The 15,143-nt window shown below is 31.7% G+C and overlaps 1 protein-coding gene across 2 annotated transcripts; it reads right to left on the reverse strand.

The window, feature by feature from the left end:
- Positions 1-6,653: 6,653 nt before the first annotated feature.
- Positions 6,654-15,114, reverse strand: LOC118040354 (uncharacterized). Of its 2 annotated transcripts, XM_073410618.1 has the most exons (7): positions 13,397-15,114; positions 13,215-13,301; positions 12,868-13,005; positions 12,677-12,744; positions 8,134-8,270; positions 7,821-8,010; positions 6,654-7,304 (listed from the first exon to the last, which is right to left on the reverse strand). In XM_073410618.1, the coding sequence occupies exons 4-7, from the start codon at positions 12,720-12,722 to the stop codon at positions 6,865-6,867; spliced, it is 813 nt and encodes a 270-aa protein (XP_073266719.1). In that variant the 5' UTR covers positions 12,723-12,744; positions 12,868-13,005; positions 13,215-13,301; positions 13,397-15,114; the 3' UTR covers positions 6,654-6,864. The 2 variants fall into 2 exon arrangements, with proteins under 2 accessions (XP_073266719.1, XP_034903164.1); XM_035047273.2 differs by lacking the exons at positions 12,868-13,005; positions 13,215-13,301; positions 13,397-15,114 and having other exon boundaries at positions 6,655-7,304; positions 8,134-8,378; positions 12,677-12,696.
- Positions 15,115-15,143: the final 29 nt, after the last annotated feature.

Genomic DNA, 15,143 nt, shown 5'->3' on the forward strand with positions numbered 1-15,143 from the left:
GGTGGTTATGCCTGTGCTGAAGATGTTGTTAGAGGCTCACGACTGCACTGCTGGATCTGGAGAAGACGCTGATGGGCATGGGCTACTGGACTAAGAGGAAGCTGAAGCGCTGAAATCAAATCCTGCTGGTGTTATTGCTCTGCTGGAACCTTGGGTCTGTTGTGCTGGAAGTATCTTGCTGGACGTTGTTATTGCTGGTGGTGCTGGATTGAAAGCTACTGCTCATGGTGTTGTGGAGGAAGATGCTGCTTGAGCAAGAGAAGATGAAGATGGTGGAGAAGGAGAAGCTGTTCTGAAACACTGCTGGACTGAGATCACACAGTGCTGGACGGAGAATAAAGGTTGTTGTCCAGGGTTACTGCTGATGATGACATTAAAGGCTGTTCGAAAATCCTCCAAGAATGCTCTCGGTTGAAAATAGAAAGCTGAAGGTTGTTGGTGTTGTTAGCATGGCGGCTGCCATGGCTGAGGAGCTCCCTGCTTCTCTACACCACCAGCCAAGAAGTTTTGTTGTTTTCTGAAAGAGAGAGGGTCGTGGAGGGGTCATGTTTTTTTTTAGTGGGAGAGAAATAAGGTTCACGTGTTTTTTGCGTTTTGTTTACGAGTTTTTGTTTGTTTTGGGGTCTTTTATTCTCTCCTTGTTTTTTTTTTTTTTTTAGATTTCTTCATTACTTGGAAGCAAAAAAATTATCTCCTAGAAATTTAAAAATACTTTGATTCCTTTTTTTTTTTCTATGCATTTTTTTTCCGTTTGTCCATATATCTTTTATATTTTTTCTTACATTTTTTATATTTTGATATTTTTTTAAAAAAATACAACATCAATGTTGATTAGATAAAAAAAAAATGTTGAAATGGTGCATTAAAAATTGAACATCTTAAAAGTAAATTTTTGAATTTTTCTGAAAAGACACCGAAGATACTACAAATAATGCAACTATGTCAAAAAATTTATTTCTTGGATTTTTTTGTTGTTATTCGTTATTTTTTAGACTTTTTTTAAAAATAAGGTAAAAATTAGATTATAACATAGGGTTTTAACTTGTAATAAATCTCATTATCCTTACTTCTGGTTGCATCAGTTACTGTTAGAGCCCAATGATTTCTAATAGTTTTAATTAGAGAACATAGAAGACCTGTATCAAAGCTCATCAATTCTCGGTGATTGGTTGTTTTGTGTTGTTGAATAACTATAGCTAGAAGAAGTAATAAAAAAGAATGTACTTTTGTAAAAAGGGATTAGTTCTCTTTTGGGTAAAAAGACATCCCGAAACTAGTGTCTTATTTTTGTTTGCATCAATTGTTGTTATTGAAAATCATGGTGATGAAATCCATGATGGGAGAATCCATATAAATATGTTGTATTAGGGATCCACTATGGAGAAGCCTGCATGAAGGTGTCGTGTTAGGGATCCATAATGAGATGGCACACACAAATGTTTTGTGTTTGGGATCTATGATGAGGCAGCCCGCGTAAAGGTATTATGGATCCATGATATGATAGAACAAACATAAAATGATGTTCATGGTGAATGATTGTGTTTTACTGGAATCTAAACTCGAAGATGAATTCTTTTCAACCTGGAAAGATTGATGCAAAAGTTTTTTTTTTAGAAAAATAGATAATTTTCTTATTTAATTTTATGTTTTCCTATTTTTATTTTCCATTTCAATACTATTATGCTTTTTTAGTTTTTTTTTCTATTTAAAAGGAATTCTTTTTCTAGTTTGTTTTTCTTATTCAGTATTACTATGGTGTTTTTTTTCTTCTATATAAAGGGTTATAATAGCCTTTTAAAAAGTGAAGACATGAATGAATATAAACTAAATATTTTGGGTGTCTTCCCGTAGTTATTATGTTCTTGGTATTTAAAGGTTTTGAGTTATAACAAACTTTGTTATCCTTCACTCCTAGTTGCGTCAAAAACATTATCTAAAGAAACATTGTTAACTCTGGTTTATTTTGTAATTTTTCCCAAGGTGATCTTAAATGTGTGTTGGGTTGAGCTCTATTTGTTCAAAACAAATCAAGTGAAAATAACCAAATATGTTTAAGCCAAGCACATTACAATGGTAGGTATTTTTCCTTGAAACTATAATATATATAACTATCATATATATATATATATATATATATATATATAGAGAGAGAGAGAGAGAGAGACCGGTAATTCTAAAAATATGTGTTAATTAAAATAAACTAAAAAGGATAAACAAATTGTTGTGGTCGTAAATTTATTGTGTTGTGAATTGAAATGATATAATGATCTTTTTTTCTTTTCAAATCAAATCAACTAACTTGTTATCAAGGGTAATATGATTTTTTCCACATGATTCATTTGATCATTATCAAATTGATTTGGGGGCAAATTGTTCTTTTTTTTTTTTAGCATAGTAAAATGATTTAATTATTCTTAAAAGAAAAACAAAATCTTAAGCTGGAGCCCATGAAGTTCAATTATCAATTTGATTTTTCATATTTTTCAAAACAAATCTGGGTTATCACACTCTTTAACATTAAATTGTTTGATAATTAAGCTTTAAAGTTTTATTTAATTGTTTTTGGTAGGACTACCCTAGTACACAACCAGGTTATAGATTTTGCATGTTGATCTAGGTGGGCCTGGGTTGTTTTTTGGACCTTTTTTGGACTATATATTTTTTATTTTATCTTTTCCTTCAATATTTTATTTTCTAGAAATTGAACTTGAATTTTTTTATATATATATGGGGCTATCACGTTATCATTTAACCTTTTCTTCATTATTAGATAAGATCCTTCAACATTTGATTTTTTTTTAATCTCAATTTCATATGTTAGTATTTAATTGATTGAGAATTAATCTTTGTGTTCTTTTTTTTTTTCCCTATAGGGTTACCCTAGTCTTGTGTCAATGATTGTGGGGTTAGCGTGTGAGTTAACCTTGTTTGACTCAAGTTTTTATTTTTGTTACATCTTTTTAAAAATAGTTTTTTTTTTTTAATTTTACCCTTTAATATTAGGTTGTTTGATAATTGAGCTTCATGATTTTATTCAATTTTCTTTTGGTAAGGTTACCTCCGTATTACACCCAAGTCTTATATTTGACGTGCTAACCTGGATGTGTTTGGATTGGGTTTTTTTTACCTTTTTCGTGGCTAATTTTTTTTAGTTTATTTATTGTCATTGTAATTTTTTATTTGTGTTATTAAATTAATTAGGCTTATTAAACTTAATCGAGTCAATAAACCGTGTCTCAAATCATTTTTTTCTTTTTTAGGAATGCTTGCATTGCCTTAGCATTTTTTTTTACGTTGAAAATAAATGGCGTCGGCTAGCAGTGTAGTGCAGGCCGCCTAAAAATATGACATAATTTATAACAAGAAGATAAAAGCGGGTGAGTGTTTGATTAATATATACTTTGAGGATTGAAAATAAATAATCAAAATCTTCTTAAAATTCCTGTTAAAAGTATTACACCAAACCTACCATGAATAAGAAGGATCACAAGTCCAGTGTTTAATTGGTGCTCTTAAAGTCAGGAATGGCCGACTAATATTATTTCCTCACCAAACAGCTAAATCCAAATAAATTAATCCACTAATGTGCTTAGTCAACAATTAGCCATTTCCTAATCATTTTCCTCTTTGATAATGGCACAACTTAAGATAATTAGAATCATAATCCTCCAATGAATTATTATATGCATGCATGAGAGACTCCTACAAGTATTGAAATTCATGCATGTTTGTGCCTTGGCCTGGCTAGTTTTTCAATGCTAGACACAAAGCTTTAACTAGGCTAGGATTTGATACATGACATTAATTATCCTATAATTACTCTGTAAATACCACCAAGTCAATCAATCACTTAATTTGCTCGTGATAGAGTTGATTTGATCCGGTCAATTTAATAAATTAATTTATGATTCAATGAATTTAATTAAAACTTGGTTTAATTTATAAAAAAATTAAAATAATATTATTTTAAATGAATTAAATTTGAATAAACTAGATGAACATGGGTTTAGCTTTAGAATTTCTTGAAGTGATATATAAAATATTTTCTATTGGGCAATTTTTGTATCTTAACTTATCATTTTCTTTTGACAAACAGCACTCATTTGACTTTCAGTATGAACAAATGAATATGATAAAAGATTTTTCATATAATGGAAGATTTCCTGTTTTCATTCCATTAGCTGAAGCATATTCAGGGATTTCTCGACACTTCATTATGTTTGTTCATTGTACTATGATATGACTTCACCGCTGGAGAAAATCTTGTCTTTCCTTTGGAGAAAAAAACCCAGAAAATCTTGTATTCTTAAAGATATGATTTGCTTATAAACGGTTGATATACGGCGAGTAAAGCTAAGGGTAGTATAGTTTGATTTGCTTAAAGTATATATTGATATATTAAAATGATTTTAAAATATTAAAAAAATTTATTTTTTAAAAAAACATTTTCTAAATATAAAAATAAAAATGCTTTGTTAGAAACAAACACAACGGATTCGTCAAGGAAATGATTAAGGCAGTGTTTGGTGCTGTGTTTGCACCTGTGTTTTGCCTAAATTTGAATTTTTTGTTTTTGTTAAAATTGAGTTCGGTTTGTATTTTTTGGATCGTTTTGATGTGCTGATGTTAAAAATAATTTTTAAAAAATAAAAAAATATCATTGGCATGCTTTTCGGTACAAAAAACTATTTGAAAAACAACCGCTATTACACTACCAAACACGCTCCAAGCTCAGAATTTCCTCTCCTCTCTCCCTCAAATCTCAGCCAAAAAACCTCATCCTAGACACTCTAATTTGGCCGGCTACTCTTACCCGGCGTCAGCACTTTTATTGATTTTTTTTTTTTTTTTTTATGTTTGAGATTTTTTTGTACCCTTTTAATTATTTTTAGCCCTTTTCATTCTTGTAATAGATGTTAAAAGAGTAATTTATTCTACATCAATTTGATGTTATTAAAATTACCATCTTTTTTACACATAGGAAAAAGAAGAAGAAGCATGAGCGATGCGTTAGGTAGCCTCAGCTGGTTCGATTTTTCAAAGGATTCGATTAAACAATAGAACAATAGAAATAAAAGGAATTGCTTGAATGAGATTTTTTCTTTTTTTCTTTTATAAAATAAGAAATTAGTGCATATCAAAATTAGTTTTATTAATTTGAACTTAGTGCAAAATCTAATATATTTATGACAGCCTATTTTTATAATTACAAATAATCCATTCATTCATTTGATCGATCCTCTAATCCATTCTTGTAATTATAATACAAATTATGAAAATATGACATTCAAAATCTGGAAATCATATATTTTTTTTATTAATGTAAGTGTTCGGATTAGCTTATGCATATCTCGATTAATCGTATAAGTCCTAAAATTAATAAACATACAAGTCTTCAATAACCTTAAAATTTATGAAACTCAAATTAATGATCTCCATATAACAAAGTTAAGAAAACATCATAAATTTTTAATTCTTGATATGGTTGATCAATAAAAACAAAGTCTGATTATCTCAAATCATGCAATCGACTAATCTGAGAATATGATATAATCATGGACTAAAAAGAAAAAATAAAAATAAAAGCTTCTAGAGATTGAATTCCCAAGAAAATTTCCATGCCAAAACCATGGGTATTTTTCCTTTCTAGAGTTGTCAAAATGGAGGGAGGTTCCTTGTAGTGTACAAGAAGAAGACAACAACGAAAGATAGCCAAGATACAATGAAGCCTAACAACAACGAAAGCATTAGCATTTTACCTCTTTCTATCTGCTACTCGGAGAAAAGAGGCTCTGCTCTGCTCTCTCTCTCCCTTGTTTTCAGCCTCCTGTTTCACAAGAGCCACTGGTTTCTGCCTTCTAAAACGGTGTCGCTGTCTTGTATTTTTCACTTTTTTGCTTGTGTGTCACTTTTGGGTTTGGTTTTTTTTCTTTTTGGTAATATTTTGGATAGGCTTGGTGAGTATTACATTAGGCCAAAGAAATTATTGGTCTATATATATTTCTTTATTCTTTCTTGGATCATACAAAATCTACCTGGAATCTGTTATTAAATTCGACTTGAAGCCAAATCAGTCCAAGTTCCATGAATTGAGTGAATTAATTAGGGTTTATCTAGATTAATTATTGTTTTTTTAAATCAAAACACTTTTATGTTTAAAAAAATTTAAAGTCAAACTGCACGGGACCTTTTACAAAGTTAAGGCTGAAATTGAAAAGCTTTAAATTATAAGGGTCAAAGTGAAATGTTACTTGTATTGTGGTAATAGTTGGTTTTTAAAGTGATTTTTTTTTATTGAAATCAACACTGAATAATAACCTGAAAATATTAAAAAAAATTATTTTAAAGTAAAACAAATTAATTTTTTTTAAAAAAATATTTTTAAAACATTAAAAAAAAATTCTATAAATCTAGAGGAATAAACATATAGGCTACCTAAATCGTTGATTAGCAACGTGGAGCAGGAGACAAATCACAATTAATTAGTTGTCCCTTGACTTTATGATCCTATTTTAGCCTCTTGTTTTATTGAATATTATTCAAGATAAACACATTTTAACGACAAGTATCACTAAATATCTTCATCACAATCATGATTAACAGCCATAACTAGAGCTATACCAGAAGAAGTCTGTAAAATGGCTATCAATTGAACCAACGATAATCGAAGAGGGCAAAAAAAAAAAATCGCTCTAGAGAGTAACATGCTTAGCAAATTAATGCAATCAAAACGTGTATTGTTTTTGCATATATACTTGGTAACATTACATTACAAAAAGCTCAAAAAACTTGAGCTGTCGTGTCTGTCAAAATTAGGTCTGGACTGTGTAGCAGCAAAATGTTCAGCAACAATTTACGCCCATGCTAGAGAGGCTGACTAGACAAGCCAGACCCACCACCCCAACCCCTTCTCCTGGGCTTAACCATTGGAGGTGACCACATGCTGCTGTACCCATTTTTAGCTTCCCTGTTTTCTCTGTTGCTGTAACCAATGTTAGTGGCGCTGGCGACTTTGCAGGTCCTGGATAGCCATTTGGACTGCATGTAAGTGCTAGTCCTCCATGGAGGCACATGGAGCCCTCTCTCTTTAAGGGACTGTTTCGCAGCTGAGCAAAGCAGAGAGATTATTTTGTGGAGTTTGTCTTCACTGCCCACAAAAAATAATGGGAGTGTGTCTGTTAGTTCTTTGTAGAATGGTGTTGGTCTTGCCAGTTCAAACTGGGACCTGAAGTCTAGGTCCACTATGAGCCTCATTGCGCCACCATTCTCATCTTCCAATGTGATGTCAATGTACTCGTAATCCCCTGTTAAACAGCATTAAAGAATAGAGTTAATCACCGCACAAAAAAACAAGAACATGAGATTCGCAAGATTAGAATTATTTCCCAGGACTCCACACCAGGTATCTATCTACCTAGGAGCCATTGCCTGGTTTCCAAGATCTCCAAAGATGAGGGGTCCTTGTCAACACCAAGCACCCCTTTCTGAGTGTAATCACAAGGCATGGCTGGCTTTTTTTCTGATTAGGACGAGATCATATTGAAAATTCTTGGCAATACCAATGAAAACTGTTTGAATCTCCTAGATGAAAATTAGTTGATGAGAGAGTTTATTTCAAGAAACAGCATATTGATACGGTCACGTTCTTGCTCGTAAACAAAACGGCCTCGTGAAAACTATAAAATGATCGGGCAAAACTCAAACTAGCTAGGCTAGACTCTTCAATCCAAACAGATGTGTAGTGATGAAAATGAGAGAAGCTATAGCCTTGAATATGTGTGTATAAGAGAACAGAGAGAGGGGGAGAGAGGGAGACCCACCAGCAGGGCATCCTAAGGAAGTGACCCAAGAAGTCTGACAAAGGGAAGCATTGAAACCATCCATTTTCAGCCTCTTCACGAGCCACAACTTCTTACTAGTTGTTTTCTCAGCATCATTTTTGCTTCTCATATGCTTCAGTAGAGTCTCCAAAACCTCAGCCTCAGCTTCTGTTACTATCCCAAGTATCTCCTAAACAACACAAGATCATACAAACACCGTAATGTTAGGAGGCACACATAGACGAATACAAAGCCAGACAGAGAAAAACAAAGAATATTTCAAAACAGAGAACAATATTTAAGAAAAAGGTACCTGTAAAGTGAGATACTTGACTTGGTTGATAGAAAGGCAGTTTGAGGAAGCAGTAAATGTGGGTGCTGCTGATGATTCTGATTCTATGAAGTCACGCACCATTTGTACCAGCCTTTCCTCTTCTAAGCTACCCATCCCTTCGAAGTTTGAACAAGAAAACTTGATGAAGAGCTTATCTTAGTTTTTCTTCTGCTATTGGGTTCTTGAAAGTCTTGCTTTATAAGCAGGCGGTGGAATTTTACAGCCTTGTAAGGATGACAGATGAGGTCATAACAGGAGGGGGCACTATACCTCTACATATGAACTTTATGAAGTATATCCATGGTAATATATGGTAAATATTGCTAGCAAACTATAAACAGAGGAGAAGAATACAAGAGGATGTCCTTTGATTTAAGAGGGGATGAAAGCTCCCGTTGTCCTCAAGTCTTTCATCATCCCTTTAACTTGTTATAGTTATAGGTTACTTCGCCCACTATGCGATAGGTCAGACAAAGATTTTTTTGAACATGGAAAAATTCTTAAGGTGATCTTTTTTAAAATAGAATGAGAAGCTAATATATTCAATATCAATTTGAATCAATACGGTAATATATTAAATTTGTGATTCAAATTGTAAATTTTAATGAATTTAATAATATTTTTTAAAAGAATTTAGTTATATGATAAATAAATATAAAAATTATTTTAAAATCAAACAAGTATTAAAAAATGAAATTAAAAAAAAAATATTGAAAGCTGGAACTAAAAATAAAAAAACTAGGCCAAGTCACATATAAAAACAAAATTAAATTAATTATCCATCAAGTATCAAAATATATTTTATATTCAAATAACAATAAGGCAATGTTCCATTTTTTAAAAAAAATTAATTTGGATGTAAAATTTATTTATAATTTAATTTTTATAATTATTTAGAACTATTTAATTAGTCAATGTCGTATAACAATTTAATATATTTTATATATTAGGTTATGTATCGTGTTATAGCTATTTTTTTTCTAAAAAAAACCAAAAAATAAATCTTGTTTAGCTATTCAAATATCTAATGAGATAAAATTTTAAAAAAATTGTTTTAAACTTCTTTGTTCTTATGTATTCATGGTTTTTTATATCAAAATATCCCTTCAATTAACAACAAATAAATAAAATGTAAAAAAAGATATGAAACTTGAAAATCCTATAAAAAAAAATTGAAAAAAAATTTATATAAAAAAAATTCAAAAAAGACAAAAAAAAAAAAAAAAACCTAAACGGCTTGCCTGGGTGCCCAACATGCCTAGGCTCTTGAAACAAAGCCCATGCATATGGATCTTTTAGCCCAGGCCATATGCATGAGTCATTTAAATTTTTTTAGGGCGAACAATCACCCTCAATTTAAAATAATATATGCAGATGACTTAGTTTTTTTATAATCTAAATATCATTGGTGGTTGAAAATTCAAGTTTGATTTTTTTAGCGTAAAATCCATTTTCATATAAAAAGACCTAACAAACATCATTGGGACCTCCATAAACCCATTTATTAATCCAAAATGATTAAAAAAAATATAAAATCAAACTAGGAAAGATTTTTTTCGCTTGGCCCTGATTTGTTTTTACACGTAAAATTAAAGTTCAAAACAATCATCATCAAACTTTCAGCGTCGAATGAAACCTGTAAACATCAAAATCGATGATTTTTCATGGCTTAAATTAGTGTTAACCAATAATTTTCTCTCTTCAACCAAAATACGATGACTTTCTATCTTTCTCTCACTTATTGGAACTCAAATGTAAAAGAAATAAACTTTTGGTTCAAATTTAAAATTAAAAAAATTATAGGGACTATTAAGGTAGGAAAGAAAAGTATGAGAACGAAAAAGAATTCAACTCCCCATTTTTACATTGTAGTCATCTTTTTTTTTCTCTTAATAATTTTTGACAAATTAGGCATAAAAGAATTCAACTAGAAAAAAAACCAGGGACTAAATTGGAGAAAAAATTAGCATTGATGTAAATTGCTACAGTGCTCATGAGTCATTTTAGTAAATTTACTAGATAGGTGATTTGCGCTACGCCGCTGACTGGGCCAATTTTTTCCTAACATAAAGAAAAAAAAAGATGTTATTGTGATGGTCGTGTTTTTAAAAAGGCAATAAAAATATGAGATTCTGGTAACTGATTCAACTAGGTTCAATAAGCTTGGTTAATCTAATACTATGATTAGAAAAAAAGACATCGATAATAAATAAAACGAAAAAAAAAATCAACAATGATTTAATACAAAAAAAATGCTTGTCAATACCATGGAAATATATCTTTCCAATAATCTTAAAAGATCCTTGTGGTTTTATTTGTTAACAAAGCAAAAATTAAATGAGAATGAAATGATCACATAAAAAGAGAAATGAAAAACATGTGTATCTCAATTCTTAGTAAATAAAATGTCAAATAATGAAATTAAAAAAAAAAAAAAAAACAACTCGAGTCTATCCAAGCCAAATATGTGGTCTAGTTGTGAGACTAAGATAACTTTATGAAATGCAAATCAAATAAAATCATGAAGCTTAATTCTTAAATGAACCATGTGTTAAAGCTACGAAATAAAAAAAAAAAAAAAAAACTTTTTAAAAAACCAACATTAAAAAAAGACTCAAGTCAATCCAAGTAAACCCGCCGAATTCATGACTCGAGACATAAAATCGATGAGTCCATAGAAAGAAAAGTGAAAAAAAATAACGAATACAAATCCCTAACCAATACAATATTAAAAGATAAAATTTAAAAAAAAAACTTAAAAAATTGAATACAACCTAGTCTAATCTCTTAAACATGTGACACAAGTCATGAGATCAAATTGAACCATAAAAAGGTTAGACCAAAAAAATTATAAAGCTAAATTCTCAATTAACCAAATAATAAGGGTAAAATTAAAAAAAAAATAAAATAAAAAAAAAATAGAATTGAAATGAATTAGGATCAAAATTGATAGTTAAAAAGAAAAAAAAATCATTCAAGAAATGTACAAGAAAAAAACAAAATAACAATTAAAAGAGGGAGAACAAAATTTGATATAAAATCAAATGTCAAAGGATGAAATTGAAAAAAAAAATCAAATTTTATACAATCAAAAGAATAAGGGGACAAAAAATAAAACTAAAAAAAAAAAAAGATTCAAGTCAACCTTGATAAACTATCCGAATCCATGACTCGAGAGATGAGATTGGAACAAATCTATATAAAGAAAAGTGAAACTAATGAATGCAAATCCATAACTAATACAATTTTGAAGAATGAAATTAAAAATAATAATAAAAAAGAAATATAAAAAAATTTTAAATTCAACCCTAGTCTAATATTTTTAAGTCCATAACATAGGTCATAAGTAGGATTGAACCATAAAAGGCAAATAAAAAAAAAAAAAAATGAAGCCAAACTCTAAATCAACCAAATAATAAGGGATAAAATTGAAAAAAAAAAATCAACAAAAAAGGATCCAAAACAAAAAAAAAATTAAAAAAATAAAGACCAAAATTATTATAAAAAATTAAATTTTGATGAATGAAATTGAAAAAAAAGAAATTCAACCAAGAAAAATATATAAAAAAATAACAATTAAAATAATAAAAATTATATTTAATATAAAAAATAAATATTAAAAAAATTTATACAAATCACAAGAATGAGAATTACTAACAACATATATTTTGAATTTCTACAAGGACAATGCATTGCTCAAAGCTGAGGAGAGAGAGAGAAAAAATTGTCAGAGCTTTATCATATAAGGTACAGCAATACACGTCGCATCATCGTTAAGAAGGCTAACGAGATGCTTTGAACGCCATCCTAGAATGTAGTGCTCGACGCCTAGAGTCGCCTGTGGCTGTTATTTCTGAAATTCATCAGTTTTTTTTTTCCCCTTAACTTGGCACGCAGTAAAGTGGTTTAGGACCGTTATCTCTCCCTGGGATAGACACCTGTGGCCTTTACTAGGGCCTGATTACTGATGATCAGAAACACGAGCTTGCCCTATGCGTAACAGGATCGAACTGTCTGGCCAAGGTCACAAGTTCACAGCGCCTTCTTCACGTGCACCGTGGCATTTACAACAATTGTTCCCAAAGATTTTGCTTGCTATAGTTTTGGATTTTTCATGTACTAGAAATTTGTCTTGTATCATCAACTGGACTTGGTTTGGATTTTGTATGTATTATTTTAACTGTACTTGGTTTGGATTTTGTATGTATTATTTTAGAGGTGTGCCAGTACTAATAATCTGGAAATTAAGAGACCTGTATCAGGTAGCTGAACAAGACATGCAGGTCTTGCAGAAACGCCCTTGTTTTCAAAATCGTGCAACGGTCCCTGACAGAATGAAACTGTGTTTTGAAGGTTAGGTCATGGGTTTTGGTGGGGTAGGCAAATCGCACGACCTAGATTTTGTCCTGTGGGAATGCAAGTAATAATGGGGGGCCACTTCAACAATTGATTATACATTGGATTTTGTGACTGTTGAATTAATGAGAAGGGCTAAATCCCCAACAAAAACAAGATATGATACCTGAAATTGATGTACTAGGATATCTTGTGTGGGACTGCGACTGCATGAATAGAAGTGACCACCTCGGTCTGTAATCATGAATTGGGCATTTCAAGGTTTAAGAAAAAACGTTCGGAGAAAATTATGCAGAAGACTTGATAATAAAATAAATCCTAGCAGAGAAGCAGTTTCAGTTGGTGAGCTTCTCATACCTTGTCAAAGTTAATAGACCCTTGTGTCCGCTAGAATCCCACACGAACTGAAGGTTAGGTAAAGGAGTCCTCACCTATTCAGGAAAACGAACCCAGGTCCATAACGCAACACTTGGTAAACTTTTTGCAATTGATAATCTGTTTGAACCATGCAAAATTCAACTTGTAAGTTCCAACATAGAAAAACACGACGCAGGAGTGTTTACTTTTTGTATTACAGATACAGGAAGGCTTCTATGAGGGGGGGGGGGGGGGACTAGGAGAACAAGGAATGACAAAGAAGTAGATTACATTCTTCTACTGCATAGCATAAATTTCATTAATAGAGGGCGTAGAACTGATCTTACAAGTCATTGAAACATATAGTTCATTAACTCGGGCGAACAAGAACTCTGGTAAGAGAAGAGTTGCGCGAGCTTGACATTCTTTACAAGCTGTAATATGCACAGGTTAAGAACTTAACATGTCAAGTTACTACATTTCACCTGCGTTGAAACTGTTTTAATCATTCACTATGTAGTTCAGTCACCTGTTATATTGTTAGATACTAAGATCAGCAAGCTGGAAATGATCTTTCTATTCGATGTTGCGCAGCAAATTGAATAATTGAAAGACAGCTTTAGATGGCACAACTTGAATCTGGCTCTCAAACATATACAACCCTGAAAGGAAAGATGCCATGTACTTTAAAATTTAATGAAATGAGGACGACTCGTGTGGAAGAACGAAGCATCATAAGGGGGAGGAAATGGTAGCATAGAAACATGGTCTTGGATGCCAGAGCATCCTACAACCTAATTGCTTACCATATTGCATATTCCAGGTTGGAAAACACGGGGTAGATTTTCAAAATAAATTTCAGAAATTATATTATAACTTTGATGGGAGGTTTATTTATCTTTTCCTCTTCCTTTTTTCTAATTAACAAATACATTTTACACGAGATGAGGAGCACCTTGGTTTGAAAATATTGTTTTTTCATATAAGGAAATTTCTGGCTAACAAAATGTTTTTATAACACTTAAACAAAGGGAAGCAACTAGAGTGGTGAGGCAGTCCATAAGGATTCTTACTGTCTGTGTAGATGAACCACCAACAATAGTAAGTAACTTTCAAGAAGCATACCATCTCATCAAACCTGAAAACAATGCATCAAACATGCATAGTCACGTGGAGATATAAAAATTAGTGAAACCAAAATGTCCATGAATCCATGGAAGTGAATTGGAATGAGATTGTGCAACCCTTTCAGTTATGCCGAATGAATTGGCTGCTCTCAAGACTGGAACATAAGGCCATAGATTCCAAGAAATGGCCGCTGTAATGCAAGCATTTAAGAAGCTATTGAGAGCATTCAAATCAAGATCTTGAGTAGCCTTGGTGAAGAGGCAGTAGATCCAGCACCTTCAGTAATCTTTGGAAGTACAACATAATAGATAGCTATGCATAGGAGCCAACACGAGACACACCCAGCAACAAGCATCCAAAGAAGTGCATCACACTTCATGTCCCAGTTATCAGGAGCTTTGACGAACCCTTCGAATTATCCATGGCTAAATGTAACATCTCAAGATTCACATCACAAATGAAAAGTAAGAATGTAAAAGACCGAAGCGCATGCAGAAAGATATATCAGCGAAATTTCAAGAATTGCACTAGCTAAGCAAACAAAGACAATAATTCAATGAAAACAAAAGGACAGGTTATTAAATGCATGTTATCAGTAAGCAAAATGACACAGAATCCTCCATGAAACCACTGATATCAAGCTATATTTCCATGGATATGAGACTTACTTTAACATGAGACCCGGCAATTATACTTAGCTTGAAAAGTAAGAGAATGCAATCTTCCTTGCAAAGTACTGTAAAACCCAATTAAAGAACAGAATAGATGAAATACTACGTGCCAAGCAAGTTAGGGGTATAAATGATGGCCATAAAAGTTTTACATAATGTCCCAAGACAAAAATCAACAGTCAAGTTTTTGCATATTTTATGCATCCTGCGGTATAAATACAAAGAAATGGATTGTTATCACTTATGAATTGTAGACGTTGTGAGAGCTGATTTGATCCACAGTAAAAGCCTCTGCAATAAAGCATTCAATCCAATGTTCTAATTCCAACATAATGGGGGTCAAACTGAATCACAATGGGGCTGACAGAAAATATAGCATCAATACATAAAGCAACTGATCGCAGTACTTGCTTTTCTACAGATTATGCGCCAGCAAATCATAAGAAAGGTGAAATGCATAATTTCCTTTAAAAAAAT

The sequence above is a fragment of the Populus alba genome, chromosome 7 (assembly GCF_005239225.2).
Source record: "Populus alba chromosome 7, ASM523922v2, whole genome shotgun sequence".
Classification (NCBI taxonomy): Eukaryota; Viridiplantae; Streptophyta; class Magnoliopsida; order Malpighiales; family Salicaceae; genus Populus; species Populus alba.